This window comes from Sitophilus oryzae, unplaced genomic scaffold, assembly GCF_002938485.1.
Source record: "Sitophilus oryzae breed Bouriz unplaced genomic scaffold, Soryzae_2.0 scaffold_1745_pilon_pilon, whole genome shotgun sequence".
Lineage (NCBI taxonomy): Eukaryota > Metazoa > Arthropoda > Insecta > Coleoptera > Curculionidae > Sitophilus > Sitophilus oryzae.
Window position 1 is genome coordinate 3,311,497 of NW_022146441.1, and position 23,694 is coordinate 3,335,190.

Sequence of the window (23,694 nt, forward strand, 5' to 3'; positions counted from 1 at the left end):
CTACACAGATTATTTAATGGTAATATTTTTATTACTTTCTCAATTATGGATACTGTAAAATATACTACATTTCATAAAATATCTAAAAAAAATACTATTTCTCTTTGTTTACTACAAACATATATCAAAATAGTCGACAGTGTCACATATGAAGTCCCCACAATATATGGAACTTTTTTATTTATTGGATTAGGTGAAATTTGACTTAGTTAATAGATTATATTAAGAAAATTTACTCTGTTGTCCTCGGGTATCTGTCAAATTTGACATTTAAAGTAATAAATGGCTAAAAAATAAGTTTCTTGGCCAAATTTCGAAAAAACCTTTTTGCGTAAATATTTCAATATTTTCACCCAACTTCATCATCTAGATGAAACAATTTATTTCATTATTTTTAACCAATAGCAACCGATTCTCGTGATAGGAGTCCGTTTGTCATTCAAATATTTATCTAGTATTCATATATTTAGTTCAATGTATGTACTATTACTATGTATGTATTCATATATTTAGTTCAATATATAGTACACCTATATAAAATTAAAAAAGAGACAACTATGTGTTAATTCTACCAGCAAACCCATTTTTACCAATTTGTTATTTTAAATGTCAAATTGACAGATACCCGGGGAGGCAGGTATCATTTCCTTAAGTCATTTTTACTCTAAATCAAAGCAATTTCACCTAAGCCAATACGTAAAAAATGTACCATATGATGCGAACCTTATAATCTGCGACACTGTATAGTATACCTAGAATATTATTTATCGTATTGAGGTACTCACCAAAGGGACTAGGACGCGTTGCATGGCGCTCTTCGCGGTTGGTGTGCCTCACCACCACGACGTCACGCGCGGCCGCTGACACCACGTTCACCTGTTGCGACGCCGATTCATCGTTCCTTATCATCACTAGACTGGTGTAGCGGACACCATGGCGCGCGCTCGACGGCTCGCCGATCACTGACGGCGGCGGAAGACCACCTGCGCGCACCTCCGCACCGGCTCTCTCCGTCTCCCTCTCTCGCACGCAGCTTGCCTCCTCTCCCTCGCCCGTCGCGACGCACTGCTCTTTTTCCGCGTCGCTGGAGCTCAGCGTCTCGGCGCTCACGTCGCTCAGGCCCGGACTCGACGAGTACACCACCGGAAATTTCGGATTATTGTTGCTTACTTCGTTTGTTTCGTTATCACAGTCTTCCCGTTCAGCGTTTGATGAGCTAGGTTCCTTCTCGAATTCTTTGGTAAGATTTACCTCTTCCTCTTCCGATTCACTCTCGTTATTTTCCTCCACTTTACTCTTCGTGCCCTTTCTTCTAGTTCTAGACTTTCTCCGACTCTCGTTGACCTGTCTTTTACTCTCTTCAAGATGTCTAGCACCCTCAACTTCATCCATATTCTCCTCCGAATCAGAGTTTGATGAGCTAGGTTTCTTTTCTAATCCTTTCGCTAGCTTTATCTCTTCCCCTTCATCTCCTTTACTTTTTTTACCCTTTCTTCTTCCCCAAGACTTTCTCAAACTCTCATTGACCTGTATTTTACTCTCTTCATCCTCTGCAAGATGTCTAGTACCCAAAAAACTAGCACCTCCAGCATCTTCGTCATTGTTATCAGCTTCCTTCACATTCTCTTCCCAATCAGTCTTTGATGAGCTAGATGCCTTCTCTTTTGCAAGCGTTATTTCTTCCTTGTCTGTTTCACTCTCGTTATTTTCCTGGACTTGACTCTTTGTACCCTTCCTTCTAGTCCTAGACTTTCTCTGACTCTCCTTGACCGGACTTTTACTCTCTTCATACTCCATAAAACTGACACCTCCTCTAGCAACCTCATCAGCGTTCTCGTTTTCATTCACTCTCTCATCCGAATCAGCGTTTGATAAGCTAGGGTCCTTCTCTAGTTCTTTGGCAAGTTTTACCTCTACCTCTTCCTTTTTACCCTCGTTATTTTCGCTGTCTTTATTCTTTGTGCCCTTTCTTCTAGTCCTAGACTTTCTACGAGACTCTTTTACCGGTCTTTTACCCTCTTCATCATCATCAAGATGTCTAGTACCCAAAAAACTGGCACCTTCTTCAATTCTCTCATCATCATCTATATTCTCCTCTGAATCAGCGTTTGATGAGCTAGGTTTCTTCTCTAATCCTTTTGCAAGCTTTACCTCTTCCTTTTCCGTTTCACCGTTATTTTCCTGGTCTGTACTCTTTGTGTCCTTTCTTCTAGTCCTAGACCTTCTACGAGTCTCTTTGACCGATCTTTTACCCTCTTCATCCTCAGCAAGATGTCTAGTGCCCAAAAAACTAATGGCACCTTCTTCAATTTTCTGATCTTCATCCACATTCTCCTCTAAATCAGTGTTTGATGAGCTAGGTTCAATATTCTTCTCTAATCCTTTCGCAAGCTTTACCTCTATCTCTTCTGTTTCACTCTTGTTATTTTCTTCGAATTTACTATTTTTACCCTTTCTTCTAGTCCTAGACTTTCTACGAGTTTCCTTGATCGGTTTTTTACTCTCTTCGTTCTCCGCAAGATGTCCAATGTCCAAAAAACTGGCACCTTCACCAGCAACTTCATTCAGCTTCCTCCAAATCAACCTTTGACGAGCTAGGTTCCTTCTCTAATTCTTTGGCAAGCTTTACCTCTTCCTCCTCTGTTTCACTCTCGATATTTTCCTCTACTTTACTCTTTTTACCTTTCCTTCTAGCCCTAGACCTTCTACGAATTTCTTTTACCGGTCTTCTACTCTCTTCATCTTCCCCAAGATATCTAATACCCAAAAAACTAGCACCTCCTCCAACAACTTCATCATTATTTCCATCTTCCTCCACATTCTCCTCCGAATCAATTTGCTTGATATTGGTCAAAACCACACTGCAATCCAGTTCCAAATCGGTATCGTTATCGGAACTGTCGGTGTCGCCGTTAGAGGACGTGACGCTACCGCTTGAGTCTTTGTGGTTGACGACGAACACTCGCGAGAAATGTCGGGGTTTCTGGTCGGCAACGGTGCCGGTGTCGTTGCTGTCGGTGTCGGCGGAGCCTGAGGAAGTGTCGTCTTCGTCTTCTGCTTCTTCTTCGCGTTCCTGTTCGTCGGCCGAGGATTTGGCATCGTCGTCGGAGGAAACCTCGCTGCTGGGTAGAGCATCGTCGCTTTCGCGGGTTGAGGGTGGGCCTGTAACGTTGTACACCCTGCGAACGCGAGGTCGGTCGCCTTCGTCGGCGCTCGAGTCGGTAGAGGAGGACTCGGACGCTGAAGAACCTCTGAAACGGAAAATAAAATATAAATATTACATACATGTAATATATATACAGGGTGGTCCGAGCTGTATTCCGGAAACTTCGGCAGCATATTATGCAAATAAAAATCAGTAAAAATGTTTGTATAAATGGATATCCTAAAATGCTTAGTTTCGGAGTTACATCTGCAGAATATCCTGCCGAAGTTTCTGGAATACAGTTCGGACCACCCTGTATAGTTTCAATGTAGTATTGGTAAACGTTTCAATTTTTATATTCAGATATTCTTGTTGTTTTTAAGGACGATTTCGTATAAAACAAACAACATACAAGACAAAGTCAGACGTTTAAAATAAACGTGTCTGCTAAAGACTAAAGTATTCTGGGTAAAAAACTAAGTTTTTTTTTGTATAAAAGACAATCGAATTTACTTCATTTCAAAAAATTTGCTTACTTTTAATACAAATATCTAAAAAAATAATACGATTTAAAAATTTGCAAAAAGATTGTAAAGAAAATGCAACAAGCTTTGTAACTAAACCATTTAGAAAAAAAAGGAACTTGAGAGTAGTTTTGTTTATTTTTTTAAAATCATCAAAAATTTTGCTCTTTAATTCATTATTCATTCACGCATTCTAGATAGGACAGTGACTTTTTCACAAAAGGCTATCATTTAAAAAATACCGGGCAGTACCAAATATTTTAAGTAAACTAAAAAAATCATGAATAATCCAATAAATTAATTTTAAAATCAATTATTAAGGAACTAGGAAAAATATAAGTACCTATTTTCACACTCCAAATGTCCTCTAGGCTCTTCCTCCTCTTCCCCTCTATTATCCTCTTCCTCATTCTCCACCCCCTCTTCATCCCCACTTTTCCCTTTATCCTCCCCTTCCTTCTCTCCGATCATCGGCTTCTCCAAGAACCCCCACGGGAACCCGGGCATCTGACTCAAGTACTGCCAGAACTCCGCACCTCTGGCCCCCAAGTCAGGCATAGGCCGGTACAGGGGTACCTTCACCTCCCCCCCTGTACTACCCTGGTTGTTCCAGGGCACGGGGAACGGTATAGGCACCGGCACCGGTATAGGAATGTACTGGGCGCCGCTGTTGCCGCCGCACGTTTTGCAACAAGTCGAAGCGGTGGTCGGATGGCTGGTTCGGACTGTTTGCTGGCGACCGATGGCGCTACGGTGGAGACACAGAGGCGGGGTGCCGAGGGGGTTGGCGGGTGACTCGGATGGGGGACCGTCTTCGTCCGACGAGGCCCGTGGTCTTCGGTGCAGCAGAGGGGAACCTGAAAGCCGTAGAAAAACTAGGTCAAAATGTGTCTATGGATGAATACGTGGGTTAGCTGATAATTTAAAATATATTTTTTTTACCTAGGTGTGATACACGATAAGTAAATTCGTTTTATTCATATCGTTCTATATAAGTGACATTCACAAAACATCCTTCTTCAGAACATTTTCTGTAATGGCGATAATAGGAGTAAACGGTATAATGTGCGAACAAACACTAGAGACGCTATAGTTTGTCATTAAAATGTTAACAAATATTCCTTTGTTTTTTTTAAATATGTCAATATTTTTATTTCGTTGTGTTTTGTAAATATTCGGTGTTTGCCTTTGGCAATTTCCTCATTACTACTGGTGTATTTGTATTTATTTTACCAAGTACATTTTATTTTAATCATTCATATTTAATTGCAATGGCTTTTTCGACCGAAAACGCAAACCTGCGACAACAAAAATGGCATTTTTTTTCGTTTTCTAAATCCTCGAAAAGATTCGAATTGTTTTGCAAGTTTTTTTTTCAGTTTATAGGCATGTAAAATACATAATTTATAATAACATCAATAATTGTTTTATTTTTATAAACGTTTGATCGGGTATTGATATAAATATTTTTTTATTGTGACAAAATAGGTACCTATATTAAAATTAAGTTATATGTTATATATAAATTAAAAATTTTTATTGTAATTTTTAATATACAGGGTGTCTCAGAAATAAGCGCAAGTATTTTAACTGGTAGTATAGTTCAACCCCAGAAACACGCCTATGAGGTTTTTTTCGCGAAAATTCGGAATTTTTTGAAATTTTTTGGAAATTTTTTTAGAAATTTTTTTAGTTTTTATTAAAAAAAAATAATTACTTCATAATATGGCAACATATTTAGGTAGCAGATTAAATTTACAAAAAAGAAAATCCAGAAAAGATCCAGAGGTTCTCAAAATTGTAGCAAAATCTTTTTTTTTTGGAAATTTTCAAAGTAAAAGAACTCCGTTATTTTGGACTTATTTGAAAAACGATAAAGAGAAAATATGTTTCTTTTATCGCGATCTACCACACCTTAAAATACTTGCACTTATTTCTATGACACCCTGTATAATGTAATTTTAATAGTCGCTGATATGTATGGGAACGGTCGATTATTAGCTAAAATATAAGAGGTACCGCAAAAAGATAAATATAAAAGCTATAGGGTTTTAAAATATCTATTACCGGGTAAAACATTTAACTATACATGGTCGGTCATAAAGTCGTGGCACATCAAAGTTTAATTTTTTTAAATGGAACCTCCTGTATATTATTGCCATATTTCGGTTCTCCCTCCAATTAATTAAATTATTAAGCAAAAATCTAGATATCTATCTAGATACACACAATGTACTTTAAACCGACCGTTTCCGAATTATTGACTTTTGAAAATATCACTTAAACAATTCGATTTAATTAATTACGATGTGTTCGGTTTTATTTAATGATGCCGATCTGCGGAAACTGCGATACTTAAGAATATCGTATGATCGAAAAAAAAATGGTGTCCAGTTGGCTTGGAAATGACGATCGATGACATTTCCAATATAATTTTACATATAAAATGAAAGCGATCTTCATTTCATAGCCATCGCTGACGCCGTTTTTATACGATCATACGGTATTTGACATTAATTTTCAAGTTAGCGTTTATAGATCTATAAAATGAGATTGTATCAAATCTAGAAATTACAAAATTTTCATTTAACATTTCTTTATTTAGTTACTTTGCTTAGTACGAAATACAAAGTGGAAAAAAATAGTCGATTTTTTTTACCCACTCTACTCTACATGTTCTTCACCATACGCATTGAGGAATATCTCAAGGCATAGCCTGCGCTTACTTTTTGGCAGTTTTCAACCGGCCCCGGTAAATAAGCTTCGCCAACCACTAGTACGGCTTCGTTATGCAACACCGACGATTGTGGGTTTTCTCTCTCCCTACTTTATACGTATTCGTATTTTTTACGGTCGTCGATCCCCAAGATTACGTTACGCCTACCTAACACACACATATTAGACTATATAAATATAACCTACCTAGGGGAGAGTCCCCCACCGCCCCCCGCTTCCTGAAAACCGTCGGAGAGCCGAAAGGCGATGTCCAGCCGATGGCCGGGTGGCTTTTGGCTGCGGCACCGGGTTCGAAGTAGTCCCAGTCGCAGTCGTCGATCGGGAAACTTGAGGCTGATGAGCTGTCGTTGTCGTCCACCTCTTCTTCCTTGGAGGAACCGTCCGAATTCACGAAAACTAAGCGGTAGTCCTCACCGTCAGGTAGGAGAATGTCTTGGAGGTCCGGATCGGGAGGTCTTCTCCAACCTGTAGGATCATTAATAACAAGTAAAATTATTATTAATAAAGGTAATTTTCAAAATGAAAAAATAAATGCAAATAAAAACAAAAAAATAAAATAAAATAAAAAAAAAAATTAAGGGCGTGATTCTTGGACCTATTTTAAGAGAAAAACTTCATATTATGTATATATAGTGGAGTGCCCAGAGACGTTTACCTCGGAATTCAATTACTATGAATGTATTAATCTGAAACCTTCTGTATTGTGTTTTATAGATAAAATACTAAAATGTTTACCCATTTTTTTTTCGTTGCTTTTAATTTTTTATTTTAGTAATTTTAGTAAATTCTTAATTATTTCCTTCTTAATATTTTGATTTTATTAATTTTTTTTCTAAGTAAATTTATTGAAATAAATAAATCTAATAACATAAGCTATACCTATTCTGCTTATATTCTAATCATTGAAATTTTGATTGAAATCGAATTATACAGGGTGGCGCGTCATATACGACGCAGTTTTTGCAAGGAGAACAAACGTTTGTATTGAAGTGAAATTTTCTGAGCATATGTAGATTCTCGGGAATGAAGATATAGTCTTTATATCAGAAGAACCTAGTTCTGGCACTAGACTTTGCGAATGAACGAAATATGTATTCGAACAGCGAGTTTTTGTCACTTATACATAAATTTTAAAATAAATCCCTGCGTTTAGCGGTCAAATGGATTTACACGAAATTACTTGAAAAATCGGTCCAACATTTGAATTGATGAATAGATATTTTTATTATTTTTATATAGTTTTTTTTTAAATATTTTTTTTACAATTTTTCTTCGATTTACTATCTGTTATCGAAATATTTTTTCTAGTCTTCTAGGACACAGTTTTATAACTTTGAAGTTATTTTTTGATTTTATTATAGAGTTTCAATAAAAAATATTTTTTTTTTGATTTAAATCACATGATTAAAATTAAAAAAAAATCACTTGATTTAAATCATTTGATTTAATTCATGCCAACCCTGCTTCAAACCCACGAATTTTGACCACGACACACGCCAAGGTAGTTTTAATATTTTACCTTCGGCAAAAAAGATACTTATCACAGAGTTTCGGAATGACAATAGCAAAAACTATTTAAGTGATTTCAAAAGGTCAGTGTCCTTCAAGCGGAAGTAGAATAAGATCGTGACCGTGACGACCTTAGAGCGATGACAAAATCACAGATTCTGAAATCACAATACACTCCTACCTGTAGTGCCCGAACCACTATCACAACAACAAAAATATGTTTAATTGTAACAACATATACGTATGTATAAATATGTATATCGATCCAGTAACTAAAGATTCTACTGATAAAATAGTATTTGATAACAATAATGAAAAAATAAATGTTGATAATATGGCAAATGCGCTGGGATATTACAGCAAAAAGTAATATACTACAAATTTGTTGTACTTTTTTTCTGCAAACTGTAATTTTTATTTATAAAGAGGTCCAAACATCTTTCAAATAAAAAGTGTTTTAATGTAATTCTGTCAGTTACTGACAAAACTGACAAGTTCTAAAAAATTATTCTTCTACTACAATATTCCCAGTCAAATAACGTAAAAATCGCTATACCGGGTGCGTCTCAAAAGTGGCCCACCCCAATAACTTTTTTATTTTTTCAGATAAAATAACGAGACTCGGTACGTTAGTATATGACACAAATCAGGATTGATTGACGTATTCAATTGTTTTTGGTCACTTCCTGTTTACAACTTTTGATTTTTAAATGGCACCCTCGGTATTTTTTTACTTTATTCGATAGACAATGACGTTCTGAATAGAATGACTTCTCATATGTCAACTTTTGACATTCTCGGTTAATAAAAAATTGTATTTTAAATTTCAATTTAGATGTTAAAAACACTAATTCTCAATCAAGGAGCCTTGGAAAAATAGATTGGAGTGTCTAATGTTTTTAGTGTCTTGTCCTGGCCTGTTAGAAAATGCTCAAATCGTATTTTTAATCATATCTCATTTTTTACAAATGAAGCGAGGGTGGCTCATTAGCATATTTCGAAAAAAACATTTTTTTACGAATAATTTGATACCATACACTTGGTATTTCGAGTCAAATTTTCGTTACGAACCGCAAGTTATAATTTCAAATAAACCATATGCGAAAATGTCAAAAGTCGACGTATAATATGTCTTTCTATTCAAAGTGATATTTTCTATCGAATAAAGTGAGAAAATACCTAGGATGCCATTTAAAAATCAAAAGTTGTAGTCATTTCCGGTAAAACAGGAAGTGACCGAAAACAATTGAATAAGTCAATCAATCCTAATTTATCACATATACTAACATACCAAATCTCGGTTTTTTATCTGAAAAAATAAAAAAGTTATAGGGGTAAGCCATTTTTGAGACGCACCCTATATACTTTTACCACAGCGTATGCATTAGACAGCCAGTCGACTTTGGTTCATTTAGATGGAACTCTTGTATACAGTACGTCAATCCGTTGTGTAGTTACGGGGGAAACGAAATACTCTGTTGCCGAACAATTCATGGGGGTGCTCTAAATATTTTAAATAACATTATTTGCTTATGCAAAAATTTCAAAAATACCAAATCAGTTTAATTTTTTTCAACGTCTTCCAGGTAAATGAAACATAATCTTTATAAAAATTAAAAAATTAAGAAGAAAAACAATAAACAATTAATAAAATCACGGAACTATTTTACCCATAACGACTACACTGTTCTCCAAGCTCGGTCTACTACCGTTTTAATCGACCTTTCTCGTAAAAAAAATAGACAATGTCAATAAAAATTCGACAAATTTGCAAGTAAGTACTGATATACTCTTGCTGATATATTTTTTGAATTTTAAACTACATTTAAAAATCATTTTTACCCAATACAGGGTGAGCCTTAAATAAGTGCAAATATTTTCTGGGCTAGTAAATTTCGATAAAAGAAACATTTTTTCTCTTTACCGTTTTTCAAATAAATCTAAAATAATCGAGATAAGTATTTTATTTAGAAAATTAAAAGATTTTTTGCTATAATTTTGAAAACCACTGGATATTTTCTGGATTTTCTTTCTTGTAAATTTAATCTACTACCCATGTTGCCATATTATCAATAAATTATATTTTTTTAGTAGAAACTAAAAAAAATATTCAATTTTTTTAAAAAAATTCGAAATTTTCATTTATTTTTTCGCGAAAAAACCTCATAATCTTGTTTCTGGGGTAGAAATATACTACCCCTAAAAATATTTTCAATTATTTAAGACTCACCCTGTATAAAAATAAATTACAACCGTCTTAAGGTCAACTGGCAGCAAACGCCGCACGCAGTTAAAAAATAAAGAAGAGTGCGGGCCCAGAAAATGACGTCTAGGACTTGACCTGGCTAAAATTATCATCGATTGTCATTCCCAGCCGTCTTTGACGCCGCTTTTTTTTTCGATCGTTTGGTAGAAGTCGACTGGCTGTCTAATGAATAATCTGTGCTTTCACTAAAGAAATAAAGCTGCATGCTACTTTTCTATGTCACCTATAGTCTGTTCAACGAGAAAAGGGTTGATTTGGACAGACGACATCGACAAAAATTGACAGAAAAAGCATATGGCTTTTGTATTAAAAACCGTCGTAGCTGTCTAAATATTCTCCCGTTGGACAGACTGTACATACCTTTGAGTGCGATCCAAGCCAAACCCCTTACTACGGTGCCCATTTCCTTTAGGAAATAATCTAAAACTACCATTACCACCACCGCGATACCACCACCACTACTACAAAGCAGCACTTTTTCATCTCACCAACCCGATGTCACTATACTGAAACTAAACTATAATATGTGTTTAGCCGTGACAAAATACATCTACTACACATATTCCTGTTTGCATATTTTGTGGGAACATGGAAACATTGCAAAAATATGCAAAGTTACAATGAAGGTTCTTTTCGAGAAAAGATTCACGCTACGTTGCCAAATTGCTGAAGTTTTACCGAATAGAATTCGTTTCTTGGTTAGTTATATCCTTGTTATATTTTTCGGATACTGAAATTTTATTTTATTATTGAATGAAATTTAGATAAATTTAATGCAACCTGTAAATGTTAACAATGTTTAGTTGTACTAAAATATGTGCTTGTACTTTATATGCACTAAAAATAATTGCAATTTATTATAATTAATTATAAAATAGAAATTTTTATTTAAATGACCCAATTTGTTGAAACAATTTAGATATTACCTTGTGTAGCAAATAGTAAAAGTGGCAACATGGCCTCCACCACGCGCCCACAGTCCCAGGGCATGGGTGAAAATTATGGTCGTACCAGCGTTAATACAAGAAGAAATCGAAAACACTCTTGTGTTGCACAAGAAAATGAGTCACAGTCGAAGATGTGCCTTAAAAAGCGTTCATATTCGAGGTATTTTTAGTTTTGTATTTAATTTTTTCTTATTTTTCGATATAAATCTTCAAAACTTGTCAAAACAGTAGATTTTGGAAAAATGTCTATACCCCTGCGGCGGATTCATCTCTTCAAAAAAATCCTATATTTTCCTATATGTTGATGAGGACCTTGGAACCATTGTCATTGACAAATAATTTAAATTGACTAACAATAATTTTAGAGAGGTTATTTTAACAAAGAACAATTGATTTGAAGTACCTACTTTTCAGCTTGTCTTTATAAATATATTATTTTAAATTTAATCATATGGAAATTCCCAATGAAACACTTAGTGAGAAAATAGAAAAATTCATATTTCTTAGTAAGAAGCCATTGACTTAATAGAAACTTATCAGTGGTTCTGTACTTGAGCACAAACTTAAGCAATATTAATTAACCAAGAAATGATTTGAATTATCAAGAGGTATATTTTATATAATATATTTATAATAAATATAAATATATACACAACCAAACTTATATGGAATCATCTATTATTTTTCATAATTTTTGAGACGTATGAAACTTTTCTGTTTATGAATAAAACTCAGTCCTTACCAATGACTTTTATTGAAAAATAATCCATATAGCAATTAAAAAAAAATAATCATTTCCCAAAATAAACAAAATGGTATTTTTTTGGTTTCTGAAACGAAATTAAAATTAAAATTTTTAATGGCCAAAAAGCATAAGCAAAAAAGAAAATTGATAATTTTAATATTCCTTGTTGCCACCTCTAGCCCTTATGCAAGCTTCTATCCGCGCTGGAATGCTTCTTATTAAATTATCCACGTTGTCTTGGGGTATGTTTTCCCATGCTGCTAATGCTGCATCAATAAGCTGTGCGAGATTTCCTGGATTGTTTCGACGAGCTCTAACCCTTCTTTTGAGCTAGTCCCACAAGTGTTCGATAGAGTTTAGATCTGGTAAATAGACAGGCCAGTCCAAAACTATGACACCTTCCGTTTCAAGACATCCTCTAGTCACTCTGCTGATATGGGGAGGTGCATTATCGTGCACGAAGTTAAAATTATCCCCAATAGCAGCTCTCCAAAGACTAACGAGTGGTTCTAGCACCAAATCAACATATCTCCGACCCGTTAAAATTTGTTGAAGTGGTAACAATGGAGCTTTTGCTCCTAGTATAATACCTCCCCAGAACATTACTGTTCCTCCTTTATATATTGGTACAGATTTGGCAGCCTGGAGTCTCGCTCGTCTTCCTGGAGCTCTGAGAACCCGAATTCGATACTTATCTGATCTTAGGCCAATTCTGGTCTCATCCGAAAAAAAGAACATTTTGCCAATTCTCAGTTGACCAGTTTTGATGTTGAAGGCATCAATTTAGCGGGTCAATTTTATTTTGCCGAGATAACTGTGGGATCCGTAACGCTCTCCTGCTGTAAAACTCTTGTACACGAAGCCTTTTTCTTATGGTTTCAACTGAAACGTTCACATTTGTAGCTGCCAGAAGTTGTCCTTGTAGCTCTGGATGAGAAACATTGGGATTTATTCTAGCAATTTAGCACACAAGGCGGTCTTGTTGTTCAGTTGTGACTCTTTGACGACTTTGTCTGGGCCTATCCTTGTGTGTTCCTAATTCCAAGTACCTTGCATATGTTTTCGATACAACACCCTGGGTAAGGCCTACTATCTCTGCTACGTCTCTCTGGAGCATTCCTTGTTCGGTTAGAGCAATAATTCTTCCCCTCTATACATCTGTTAATCCAACATAAGGCATTTTTTAATTTTTTTGGATTGAATGAAAATTACCGGACAATCGTGATTTTACTGCTGAACACAAAATTCAAAAGAAAATAAATCGCAGCAGTCGTTTGTTCTTTATTATCATGTTGATTTACAACAAAAAGCTTTATCTTAAAGTTATATACCAATTTTTATCCATGCAAGAAATTTAGTCAGAAATAAAGAGTCATTCCATATAAGTTTGGTTGTGTGTATTTTATTAGTAATTTTTAGAATATATTGATTAATACATTTTCAGAGGGGTGTTGAAATTAATAACTTCGTCACACTAGACTAAAAGCGTAGGAATACGAATACAGTCGACTCTCGATAATTTGACACTCGTTAATTTGAATATCTCGATATATTGAAGTCCGTTAAGAAAATACTCGATAAATTGAAAAAAATTAATATAACTTCCCCTTAATAATTTGAATGAATTCTTGCTCCTTACTCTCCATAATTTGAACTCGACATTTTATAATGGGGATTCAGATGGTAGTTCTGCTGTAAAAAATGTCAAGTTGCTACATTTATTTATTTATTTCCTGACATTGTTATTCGTTTTGACACTTTAGTTTTGTATGACGAGTTTTTGGTTTAAATAAAAAGTGTTGCAACCAAACCAAACCAAACTCATCGCAACGTTATTAGAATATTTTGAACAGGAAAGCGATAGTAATGGCTCTTTATGTCCCTTAAGTGCTGTTAAGGAGGTGAGTTTTGTTGATGTAAATAATAACTGTTTATATATTTATAATTAATTTCTTTTTCCAGAAATATTTTGACTAAAAAAAATATGGCAACGCTGTAGCGGTCGAGCTTAATCACGTGACTAAAAGTTTATTTGATACGAACTATATACAGAGTGGTCCGAACTGTATTCCGGAAACTTCGGCAGCATATTCTGCAGATAAAAATAAGCAAAAAAAGCTCGTATACACGTATGTCTTAAAATGCTTAGTTTAGGAGATACAGGGTGTAGAAGTTGCATTTTTATTTCGATTTCTTCCAAATAATTTTTGAAGTAACGCCAATATTTGGATGAAAATTGGTGTCTTGGAGTTTTTTGATATGAGAAATTTGATCCTGATGTCAATATGACTCTTACTTGTAGAGGGCGCCACCTACATATTTTTTAATTAGTTTGAACAGTAATAACTTTTCGTCTGCACCTGTATAAAACTAGTGAGTAAAAAAATATACATCTACGATGTTTTTTATGTTAAAAAGGTCTCTTGGTAAAAATCGTTACGAGTAATGGTTCTCATATTTGGAATCAAAATTATCAATACCTGTCATCATTGACATAAATTAAACATGTTGACTAAATAGTTATTAGACTGAAATCTTAAATTTGAAATGTTTTTGTGCCAAAAGTTCAATAGAAACTGTTTTTTTCATCATTTTTTTTGAAGAAAAATTTATGATTAATTTAAAAAAAATAAAAAGTTTCCAAATTTATCATTTCAATGACATAACTATCTACTCAACATGTTTATTTTTTGTCAATAATAACATGTATTGACTATTTCTATTCTATATATCTTAAGAACGGTTGTTCGTAGCGATTTTTGGCAATAGGCATTTTTTACTTATTTTTATCTGCAGAATATGCTGCCGAAGTTTCCGAAATACAGTTCGGACCACCCTGTATATACCCTTTAACCCTATACTTTCACACCAAAAAATTTCGAAACAAAATAATAGTTACGGTCCCTTTCACCACTCTAGCGGTCTGTATGTCAAATTCCGAAAGATAACAGGCATAGCTGGAACCCTTTGGAAAGACTTCCCCAAACATATTATTGAAAAGGGAGGGATATGGATATCTCCGACATGCGGTAGGATATCAAAACAACGACATTCTCGACTCGCTATTAAAGGGGTTCCCTAAAATACCACGTAAAATTATAATCGACAGGAAAGCTCGTGGACAAAGGGACGATAAATATAGAAAGTTTTACCGCTGTAATACTTCACATATTTGAATCTATCCCTTCAGAGTGAAATGCTATGTTTACTCTACTGTTACTGTACAATTCAGAATTTTCGTGAAGATTTCAACTGGCGATTGATTTTAGTATGTATGGAATAGAGTTCTGTTGTTTTATTTATGACAGCTGGGTCGATGGAATGAGAGAATGAATTATTTTACACACTCTACATTTGTGAAATTTTATAAAAGTACATTTTTCTTGGCGTTGTTAGTAATATAAGGTATGTGTTGTCTTATTTTGTTTAGTGATTAGTATCTTCTACATTTACTACTTCTAACCAACTACCAGTTGAAGAATAAATAATAAATAACATAAAATAAGCCCAGTAAAGACTGACAAATCCACAAAATTTCAAATGAAATTCAAATGTGTCAAATGAATCGTCAAACAGAACTGTCAAGGCTGCACCTCGATATCATTATAATCCTTCCTTAATCCTATTATTCAAATATAGACTTCAATTAGGTTCAATTACAGCACACTTTCTGTGGTCTTTAATAATTGAAGGGTTCAGAAGTGAACCGGATCAAGTCCTAGAAGATAATTATGGAGAAAATGAGTTAAAGTTTTTTAATGTCACTTATTTAAAATAAAACAAGCTGGAGAAGAACACTTGACATAATGGTTTATTATATTTTAAATTGTATAATTACCAAACTAAAGTAACTCAAAATAGAACTGTGGTAATTTTTAAGAGAACGTTTGTTTATACTTTTGGACTTGAACCATTTTATCTCTGTAAATATTTGAAATTTTAGATATAAATTGGTTTATCTGTACATTCTTCTTCGTCATTAAAGGGATTTCTTGACTTTACATTGTCTATTAATAGTGCTTTCTTCAATTTTATAAAAATTATATTTTTTTTTTAATTAAAAGAGAATAAAGGAAAGATCTTTCATGTGTTGCCTTTTAAAGTGTGTTCCGTTACATCTATATGAAATGATAAGAGTTTTCTTTCTCGTGCAGTTTTATTCAGATCAACAACGTGTCAGATATCTAAGTATTTGTAAGAAAAACAGCCTAACTTTGTGATGTTGTAAAAGTGATAATAATGATAAATCAAACTATACTTTCAGAATCGATAGAATCAGACCTTTAAGATGGCTGATAATTTGATTCACTTGGCAAATGGTTCAGACTTTGTTTCATTGTCATGCTTTTTATCAAAACAGACTGTTTTTTAACTCTTTAAATTTATGGACAAAATCCAGTTCACTTCTGAAAGGAATCAACAGAATAGTCAGAAACCAAACAGAAACAGGCTATAGCTGCTTAAAATAGTAGGAAATTGGACTTCATCCATTTTTAATTCTGACCACTCAATTGTGAATATTAAAATTCGCCCAGTCCTACACTGTCTCAACAACAAGTCCTCCTTTTTTTCCGTTAGACACCTGTAGGAGCGAAAAACGAACGCACAAGAGCCAAAGCAGAACAAGATAAGCCTCTACGGGCTACGGCTATACACTCACCGGCATCCACCGCTGGCAGTTTCCGCATATTTTCCTGGCGGCGGCGTCGCACCGTCATTTTCCGGAAAACTGTGCCGCTGATCGGTTCGATATCGCACAACAGCTCTGCGGGGGGAGCGTTGGTGGCAGCGGAGGGGTTCTGGTCGCCGCAGCCGACGCCGTCCTGAAACGGGCAAAGATAAAAGTGTCAAGCGAGGCGCTATTGTTTGATGTATTCGGCGGTTAGTAGGGAGGGGTGATTGATAGAATCGATAAAATAGAAAAGATCGATAGTATATAAATCGGGACATAGTTAGGTAAAGTTAGGTTATATAAAGGCGTTTAGAGCGTTTAAAGCTCTGTTCAGCAATCGTTCAATGTTACGTCATCATTATTTTTCAAATATGCGTTTTAGGCTTAGATCTTATAAACTTCGTAGATAAGTAAATTCGCTTCATTTTTGTTGAAGACACGTCAGCGACATTCGACTATCTGATTATCTTTGTCTTTGACACTGACTGATCAATATTCTGTCTTTCTTTTTTGTGTTGTGTTTTGAAAGATCAAAATAGAAAATATAAATATATAAATTAGAGAAAATAATATTGTTATTCGGATATTAATTATTTATTGAATAATATTTTAATATTTACTAGTATATTAATTTAAAGAAAAAATCAAAAGGTAAATTACTTAATAATGTTTAAAGTGATTAAGTTACTTAACATTAATAGTTATTTTTTTATACAAGAGTGAAAAAATTAATTCACGAGCGATGAAATCACGAGAATGGGTAACACACAGAATCAGTAACCAGGGAAACATTAAAATATGTGTTACCCATTCATTATAGCTATTTTTCAAAGTAGTATTTTAAAGCGGGGTTTCCACATGCAAGGATTACTGGCGCCAGTGTTCGCCAGTTTATCGGCGCCACAATTAAATGGCACCATTACCCGTTTCCACAGGTCTATAGTAAATTTAAAACTGGCATGTAATTACGGTCAGTTTTATGAGATTTTAACATCTTGTTATGCTCTAGGGTGTAAGCATTCATAATACTTCGAATTTTGGCCTTTGCGGAATTTACATCATTTGCTGAGAGAATCAGACATGACTCCAACAATTCTTCTGAAGGCTTCATCCCTTTTATTTCGGTCCTTATAATCACTTATTTTATTGTTCCATAAACAAGGATGTTGTTCGTAGGCTTCCAAAAACATTATTATTAATTCAGTAGACCACTTTTTTGAAACAAACGACATTTTTACGACTGGAGATGCTTGCTGTATTGTTTACACACAAAACTGGCTCCAAAAAGTACAGGAGCGTTGAACTTTACTGGCACATGGATTAGTGGCGCCACTAAACCAGTCGATTACAGGTACAATAAAACTAGTGCCAGTTGAATGGCGCCAGTAATCCTTGAATGTGGAAATCCGGCAAAACATTTTTAAAAAAAGAATTTATCGTTATATTATTTAATTTTTGTTTCATCGATGTCCGTCAATAAAAATATAACCCTAAATCAAATGAAAATGACAGTTGAACGTTAGCATCATCTGAACGTAGCTGAAACTGAGTTTAATTTGATACCTCATTTTCGTCCTTGATAGTTGATTCTTCTGGAAGAGACCTGGTGGTAAAAGGCACCTTTTTCATATCTTTGTTCGATTTGCTCTGAGACAAGGAACGGCTGCGGAACGACGCCAAGTCCGGTCCTGGCTTGGAACTATCAAAACTAACATGCCTTTCCAAAACTTTGTCCGGTTCATCTTCTGCTCTAGATGGATTGCACTTGACAGGATTGTCTCCTAAAAAACATGTCAATATCACAGTTATTTTTATTCAATTATGCTTATTTCACAGTCTATTACAATCTGATAAATAAATATACGAGGCATGTTTTTTAAGTAAGTACCGTTTTGCGATTCCGCCGCCGCAGCGCTACGGTCAGCGTTCCGCGCATGCGCGCTAGTTACCTACATCTCTTGTCTATGCACAGACGCCAGTATAGTCTGATTCTTCATTGTATACGTTGTTTATTGAGTGTTATGATGCCTCCGACAATCGTGAGCCCCGCCGATTGTGAAGTAAGGGCTGTCATACGATTTCTTAGTGCTAAAGGCGTAAAACCGATCGATATTCATCGTGAGATCTGTGAAGTTTACGGACAAAACATTATGAGTGATGGAATGGTAAGGAAATGGGTGAGAGCATTTAAAGATGGCCGCACAAATGTGCATGATGAAGAACACAAAACCCAACGTTTAGGCAGTGCATTGACTTTCCTTGAGCAGTACCACAATGAAGGTGAAGATTTTTTAGACAAAATTGTTACTGGACGAAACATGGGTGGCCTACGTCTCACCAGAATCGAAACAACAATCCATGGAATGGCGACATTCATCATCACCCAAAACAGTGAAGTTTAAGCAAACAATTTCTGCCCGGAAAATCATGTGCAGTTTTTTGGGACAGAAAAGGAGTATTGCTAGTTGAGTTTCTGCCTCGTAATGTGACAATCAATGCAGCATCTTATTGTGAGACATTGAACAATCTGTGCCGTGCAATCCAAAACAAAAGACGTGTCAAGTTGAGTAAGGGTATTGTTTTGCTGCATGATAATGCCCGTCCACATGTGGCTAATCGGACCAAAGATCTCATCAAATCTTTTAAATGGGGAACTCTAGATCATTCTCCATACAGCCCTGATCTGGCGTCCAGTGACTACTATTTATTCCTGCACTTGAAGAAACACCTGGGCGGTCAGCGTCTTCAAGACGATAACGAAGTCAAAACAGTTGTGATACAGTGGTTAGCCAGTCAGGCGGCAGAATTTTATGAGGAGGGTATTGAAAAACTGGTGCCACGTTATGACATGCTGACAAGGAAAGTAGATTAAGGTACAGGCTTTCGTATAAAAATAAAATTATTGCGATATCTTTGCACGTTTTTTAATTCCAAAACGGTACTTACTTAAAAAACATGCCTCATATTATGAAAAAAATGCAAACTTCTTACTAACAGCTATTAAATTGGAGGATTTGAAAGACATGTTTGAAAAAGTGACATATAATGCTGTTTTAATATACAAAACTATTAGAAATTTTCAATTTTATTTCTGTAATCTGTACATTTCTGTTTCCTCCAATAGCCTGCAAATTTTGTGGAATACCACTCAAAATGCACACTTTTATGCAAATATCTAATAATGTTAACGCTTAAATTGATTTAAGAAGGGAAAAAACTTTGAACTTAACCGACAATTCGTATTTATAGTGGTTTACAGTAATTTTGTTAAATTATATGAATATTCTCGTTGATTATTGGTTTGAAATAAATATGACGATGTCCTCAATGAAAATGCGAGAGTTGCTTAACTCTAATAATTCTAATTCTGTACTAGCAAATGAGCTAAATGAAAGATAACGTTTCTGATAAATGAGATATTTGTAGACACAATTTTGAAATCGATAGTTTTGAACATCACTATATCACAATCTTTCGATAGCTTCGGCAGCATAGACTGAAACTACTGAATGGGAAATACATTTTACCTGTAAACTCGTTGATAAAAGGCTCTATATGACTCGAAATATAGTTTCAGGGAGAGTACCTTTTGACTGTGTGAAAAGTGGAAAATGAGTATTAGTTAATTGCTTTCAGTTATGATTGTTTATACAGGGTGTAAGAAAAATGTGTACAAACAAATGGATATTTTAGTGTTTGTTGAGATTAAAAAAAATGTTTATGAACAAGAACCATCCGTAACTTTTTGACAGTCTGTATATTTCAGAAGAAAGTCACCAATCAAAAACAAACAAATATTAGATAATAATTTGAAAAAAAAATGGAAAAAAATTGATACTTACTTAAATGACTTTCCTGTTCTTCCTTAGTTTTGTCTTCATTCTCCACAACTACCTCCACGACAGTCTCTGCTCTTGGCGACTTTCTACGTGCCTTCTCTTCCTTGGTCTCCCTCAAAGATATAGACATCAGAGGATTTACCCTGACAGGTCTCTTCGGTATCTGGTCCTCTCCTGTTACAAAAATATCGAAAATTATTTCTATATAGATATTAATACATCACAAAAATTAGAAACACTCATGCTCGTATATTTCATACCAATTAAACTTTTAGTTACGTAATAGAGGGCGCGATTTTTAAATTCATTGTTGCCAACCATGGATATATTCGGCGCCGTGCTGACCAACTGGAATTTAAATTTCGCGCTGGGGATTCAGGTGGTAGCTTTGCTGTAAAAAATGTCACGTTGCCAAATTTATTTATTTCCTGACATTGTCATTCGTTTAACACTTTAGTTTTGTATTACGAGTTTTTGGTTTAAATAAACACTGTTGGCATTGAAGCTTGAAAATGTTTACTAGCAGACCTTACTGCAGTCGAACATTGTTCTTTTTTAGAACACTCTTTTAGTGCGTAGTGTATAAGATAGCTATTAGAATATTTTTGAATAGCAAAGCGGTAGTAATGGCCCTTTACGTCCCTTAATCCCTTAAGTGCTGTTAAGAAGGTGAGAGTTTTGTTGATGTAAATAATATTTATATATTTATAATGAATTTTTTTCCCAAAAAAAAATATTTTGATCAAAAGAAAATAAATAAAAATATATATAAAAAAGGTATTGGTATATCAGCAGCGCTAGATAGGTCTTTCACGTAGTCCCTGTTACCGTTCATGTTGATCGCATTGAAATAATATAAAAATCGTGGCTTTATTTTTATCAACGTCAAGTACTTAAAGTAGTAATGGCAGTATGACTAAAAAACAATATTGTTGCGGACCCGTGTGGACTCGACCTAACCTAACTATATGTCCCGCCCTCAGATGACCTTAATATCGCATTAAAGACTAGACGCCGTAATGATTCATTCGAACGTTCGAGAACAATCGAGTTCCACTGGAATGGAGTAGTACATACGAGAACATTCGAAACCTTCTCTATGCACCTAATAATCTATGGATTATTCGAGAACTCTTTAGCTGTGGGTATAAAATCCACATACGTATTACTTTTTACAAATATACTCAAGGGTTCGCACTATTTACAACCGTGTATTGCAATTTCTATTGCCGTAGAAAAGACAATAACATGTAGCTCCATATTAAAACTGCATAAGTCTATTTCACCCGGATATGGATTGAACTGCGATTGCGCCAAACTCCGATTGATTGTTGTTTTAGTTCTGTTTGGATTACTTTTTTATTTGTGCGCGTAAAAGGGTGATTTTGTTTAGTTTATTGTTTCCAACTATTTTTGATATTTTTCCAACTCCATGATATTGTGTTATAAATAATAAAAATATAAATAAAATTGAAGGTTAAGGGAAAATGTCAGTCAACCACTTCCTTTTAAAAACATCGACCAATGAAAACTTCTTCAGGTGAGGCATGCTCAGTTAAATGAATATCCGGGTGAAATAGACTTATGCAGAATTCCATATTGTTCTTTCACTGTTTGGGCTTCGCTTTTTGGAGATTAGGCTGAGTATATTTGTAAAAAGTAATACGTATATGATAAAATCCGACGGCTGGAGCCTGAGGAGCATAGAAATAAATAGACGAGTACAGTTGTCGCGCTAAATTCAAAATAAATTCGTTATAAATAGTTTGTATATAGTTTTTTAAGTCTTTTAATCGTTATTGTTTGTTACTTAGTGTAAATAAATTGTGACTGTCTATCCACACGGAACCGACGAAAAAACGTAACAATATGTTTTCATTAAGATTTACTTTCAAATCTGCATCATCAATATTCAGAATTCAAAGCTTTGAACTGACCTGGATTGTCTTTATTTTCGTGGTATACGTCTTCAGATTTTGTGCGTCTTTGAGGCGATGATCTCCTGGGTGTATCGGTGGACCTGATACCCAGCAAGGATGGGTAGTTCGATATGTCTTGACCTCTGGGCAAGCTGTTGTACGGGCGAAGCTCAGGTGATGTCCTTAAGGCTGTCCATCTGGGACTGGGATCTAGAAGTAGGGAGTATATGAGTGGTTTACATTTAATAGATTATCTGTTATTTTAAAAGAAATCTATACTAATAAGGCTAATATATAAAATCCTTAAGTGACTGACTCACTGATTAATCGATCTGCCCAAATCACTCAACGTAAGAAGCTCAATTTTGGCATGCAGGTTGATACTAGGGTGTAGAGGCCGATAAGGGATTTTCGAAATTTATTTCAAAAGGGCGTAAAACCACCCCTCAAATATTACAATATTTTTTATTTAAAAACGGTCAGTTTCCGAAAAACGCTTAAACACGTATATTTTATTATGTTTTACATATTTTAAGATATTTTAAAATGTATACAGGGTGTTTCGAAAAAATCTGGTCATTGGTTGAAATCACGATCCTGCTTCAAGCGCTTGATGTAAAAGCTGATTTTTGGAAAACCGGTTGACTTTAGAGTGTGAGGTTCGATAAGAAGGGGATTTTCGAAACTCGAATTCTAAAGGGGTGAAACCACCCTGAAATATTAGAATATTTTCTATTTAAAAACCGGTGAGTTTTTCGGAAAAACTCTTAAACACGTATATTTTTATTTTTGTTGTTTACATATTTTAGGTTTTTTAAAATTTATACAGGGTGTTTCATAAAATATGGCCATTGAGTAATCACGATTCTGTTTAAACTGCTTGACGTTTAAAGCTGATTTTTTGCCAAACAATGGATTGACTGTGGGGTGTAAAGGTTCGATAATAAGGAGTTTCTCGAATCTCATATTCCAAGAGGGTGAAAACGCCCCTCAATATTACAATATTTGTTATTTAAAACGGTTAGTCTTTCGGAAAACGCGGACACATAATTTATTTTTGTTTTTACATATTTTGAATTTTTTTAAAAAATCATACAGGGTTCCAAAAAGTTGGGTAAATGATTAACGACGATTCTGCTTAAACTGCTTGACGTAAATAGCTTGTTTTTGGCAAACATTGCCATTCTAAATGATTAATTCGACGCGAACGAAGTCGCGGGTACACACTAGTAGAATATAATTTCGGTTTTAGACTTACTGGATATTGTCCATGACCTGCGTATAGTTCTCTTGATGATATCCGCCGCGGGAACGTACACTCTGGCATCTCTGCGTCTGCTGGGTCTTCGAACAAACTCGTTCATCCACTCACCAGAGGCAGCTTGGATTTCC

At 34.9% G+C, this 23,694-nt stretch overlaps 1 protein-coding gene across 1 annotated transcript in view; it reads right to left on the minus strand.

Annotated features, from left to right (window-relative positions):
• The window catches only part of LOC115882020, a gene marked incomplete at its 5' end in the record, with an annotated part of 64,802 nt that extends 41,108 nt beyond the window's left edge, over positions 1 to 23,694 (minus strand). Inside the window, 9 exon segments of the mRNA XM_030899834.1 lie at positions 786 to 2,562; positions 2,564 to 3,251; positions 4,013 to 4,526; positions 6,592 to 6,870; positions 16,533 to 16,695; positions 18,108 to 18,325; positions 20,387 to 20,557; positions 22,321 to 22,512; positions 23,561 to 23,694. Coding sequence (XP_030755694.1) covers positions 786 to 2,562; positions 2,564 to 3,251; positions 4,013 to 4,526; positions 6,592 to 6,870; positions 16,533 to 16,695; positions 18,108 to 18,325; positions 20,387 to 20,557; positions 22,321 to 22,512; positions 23,561 to 23,694 — 4,136 coding nt within the window.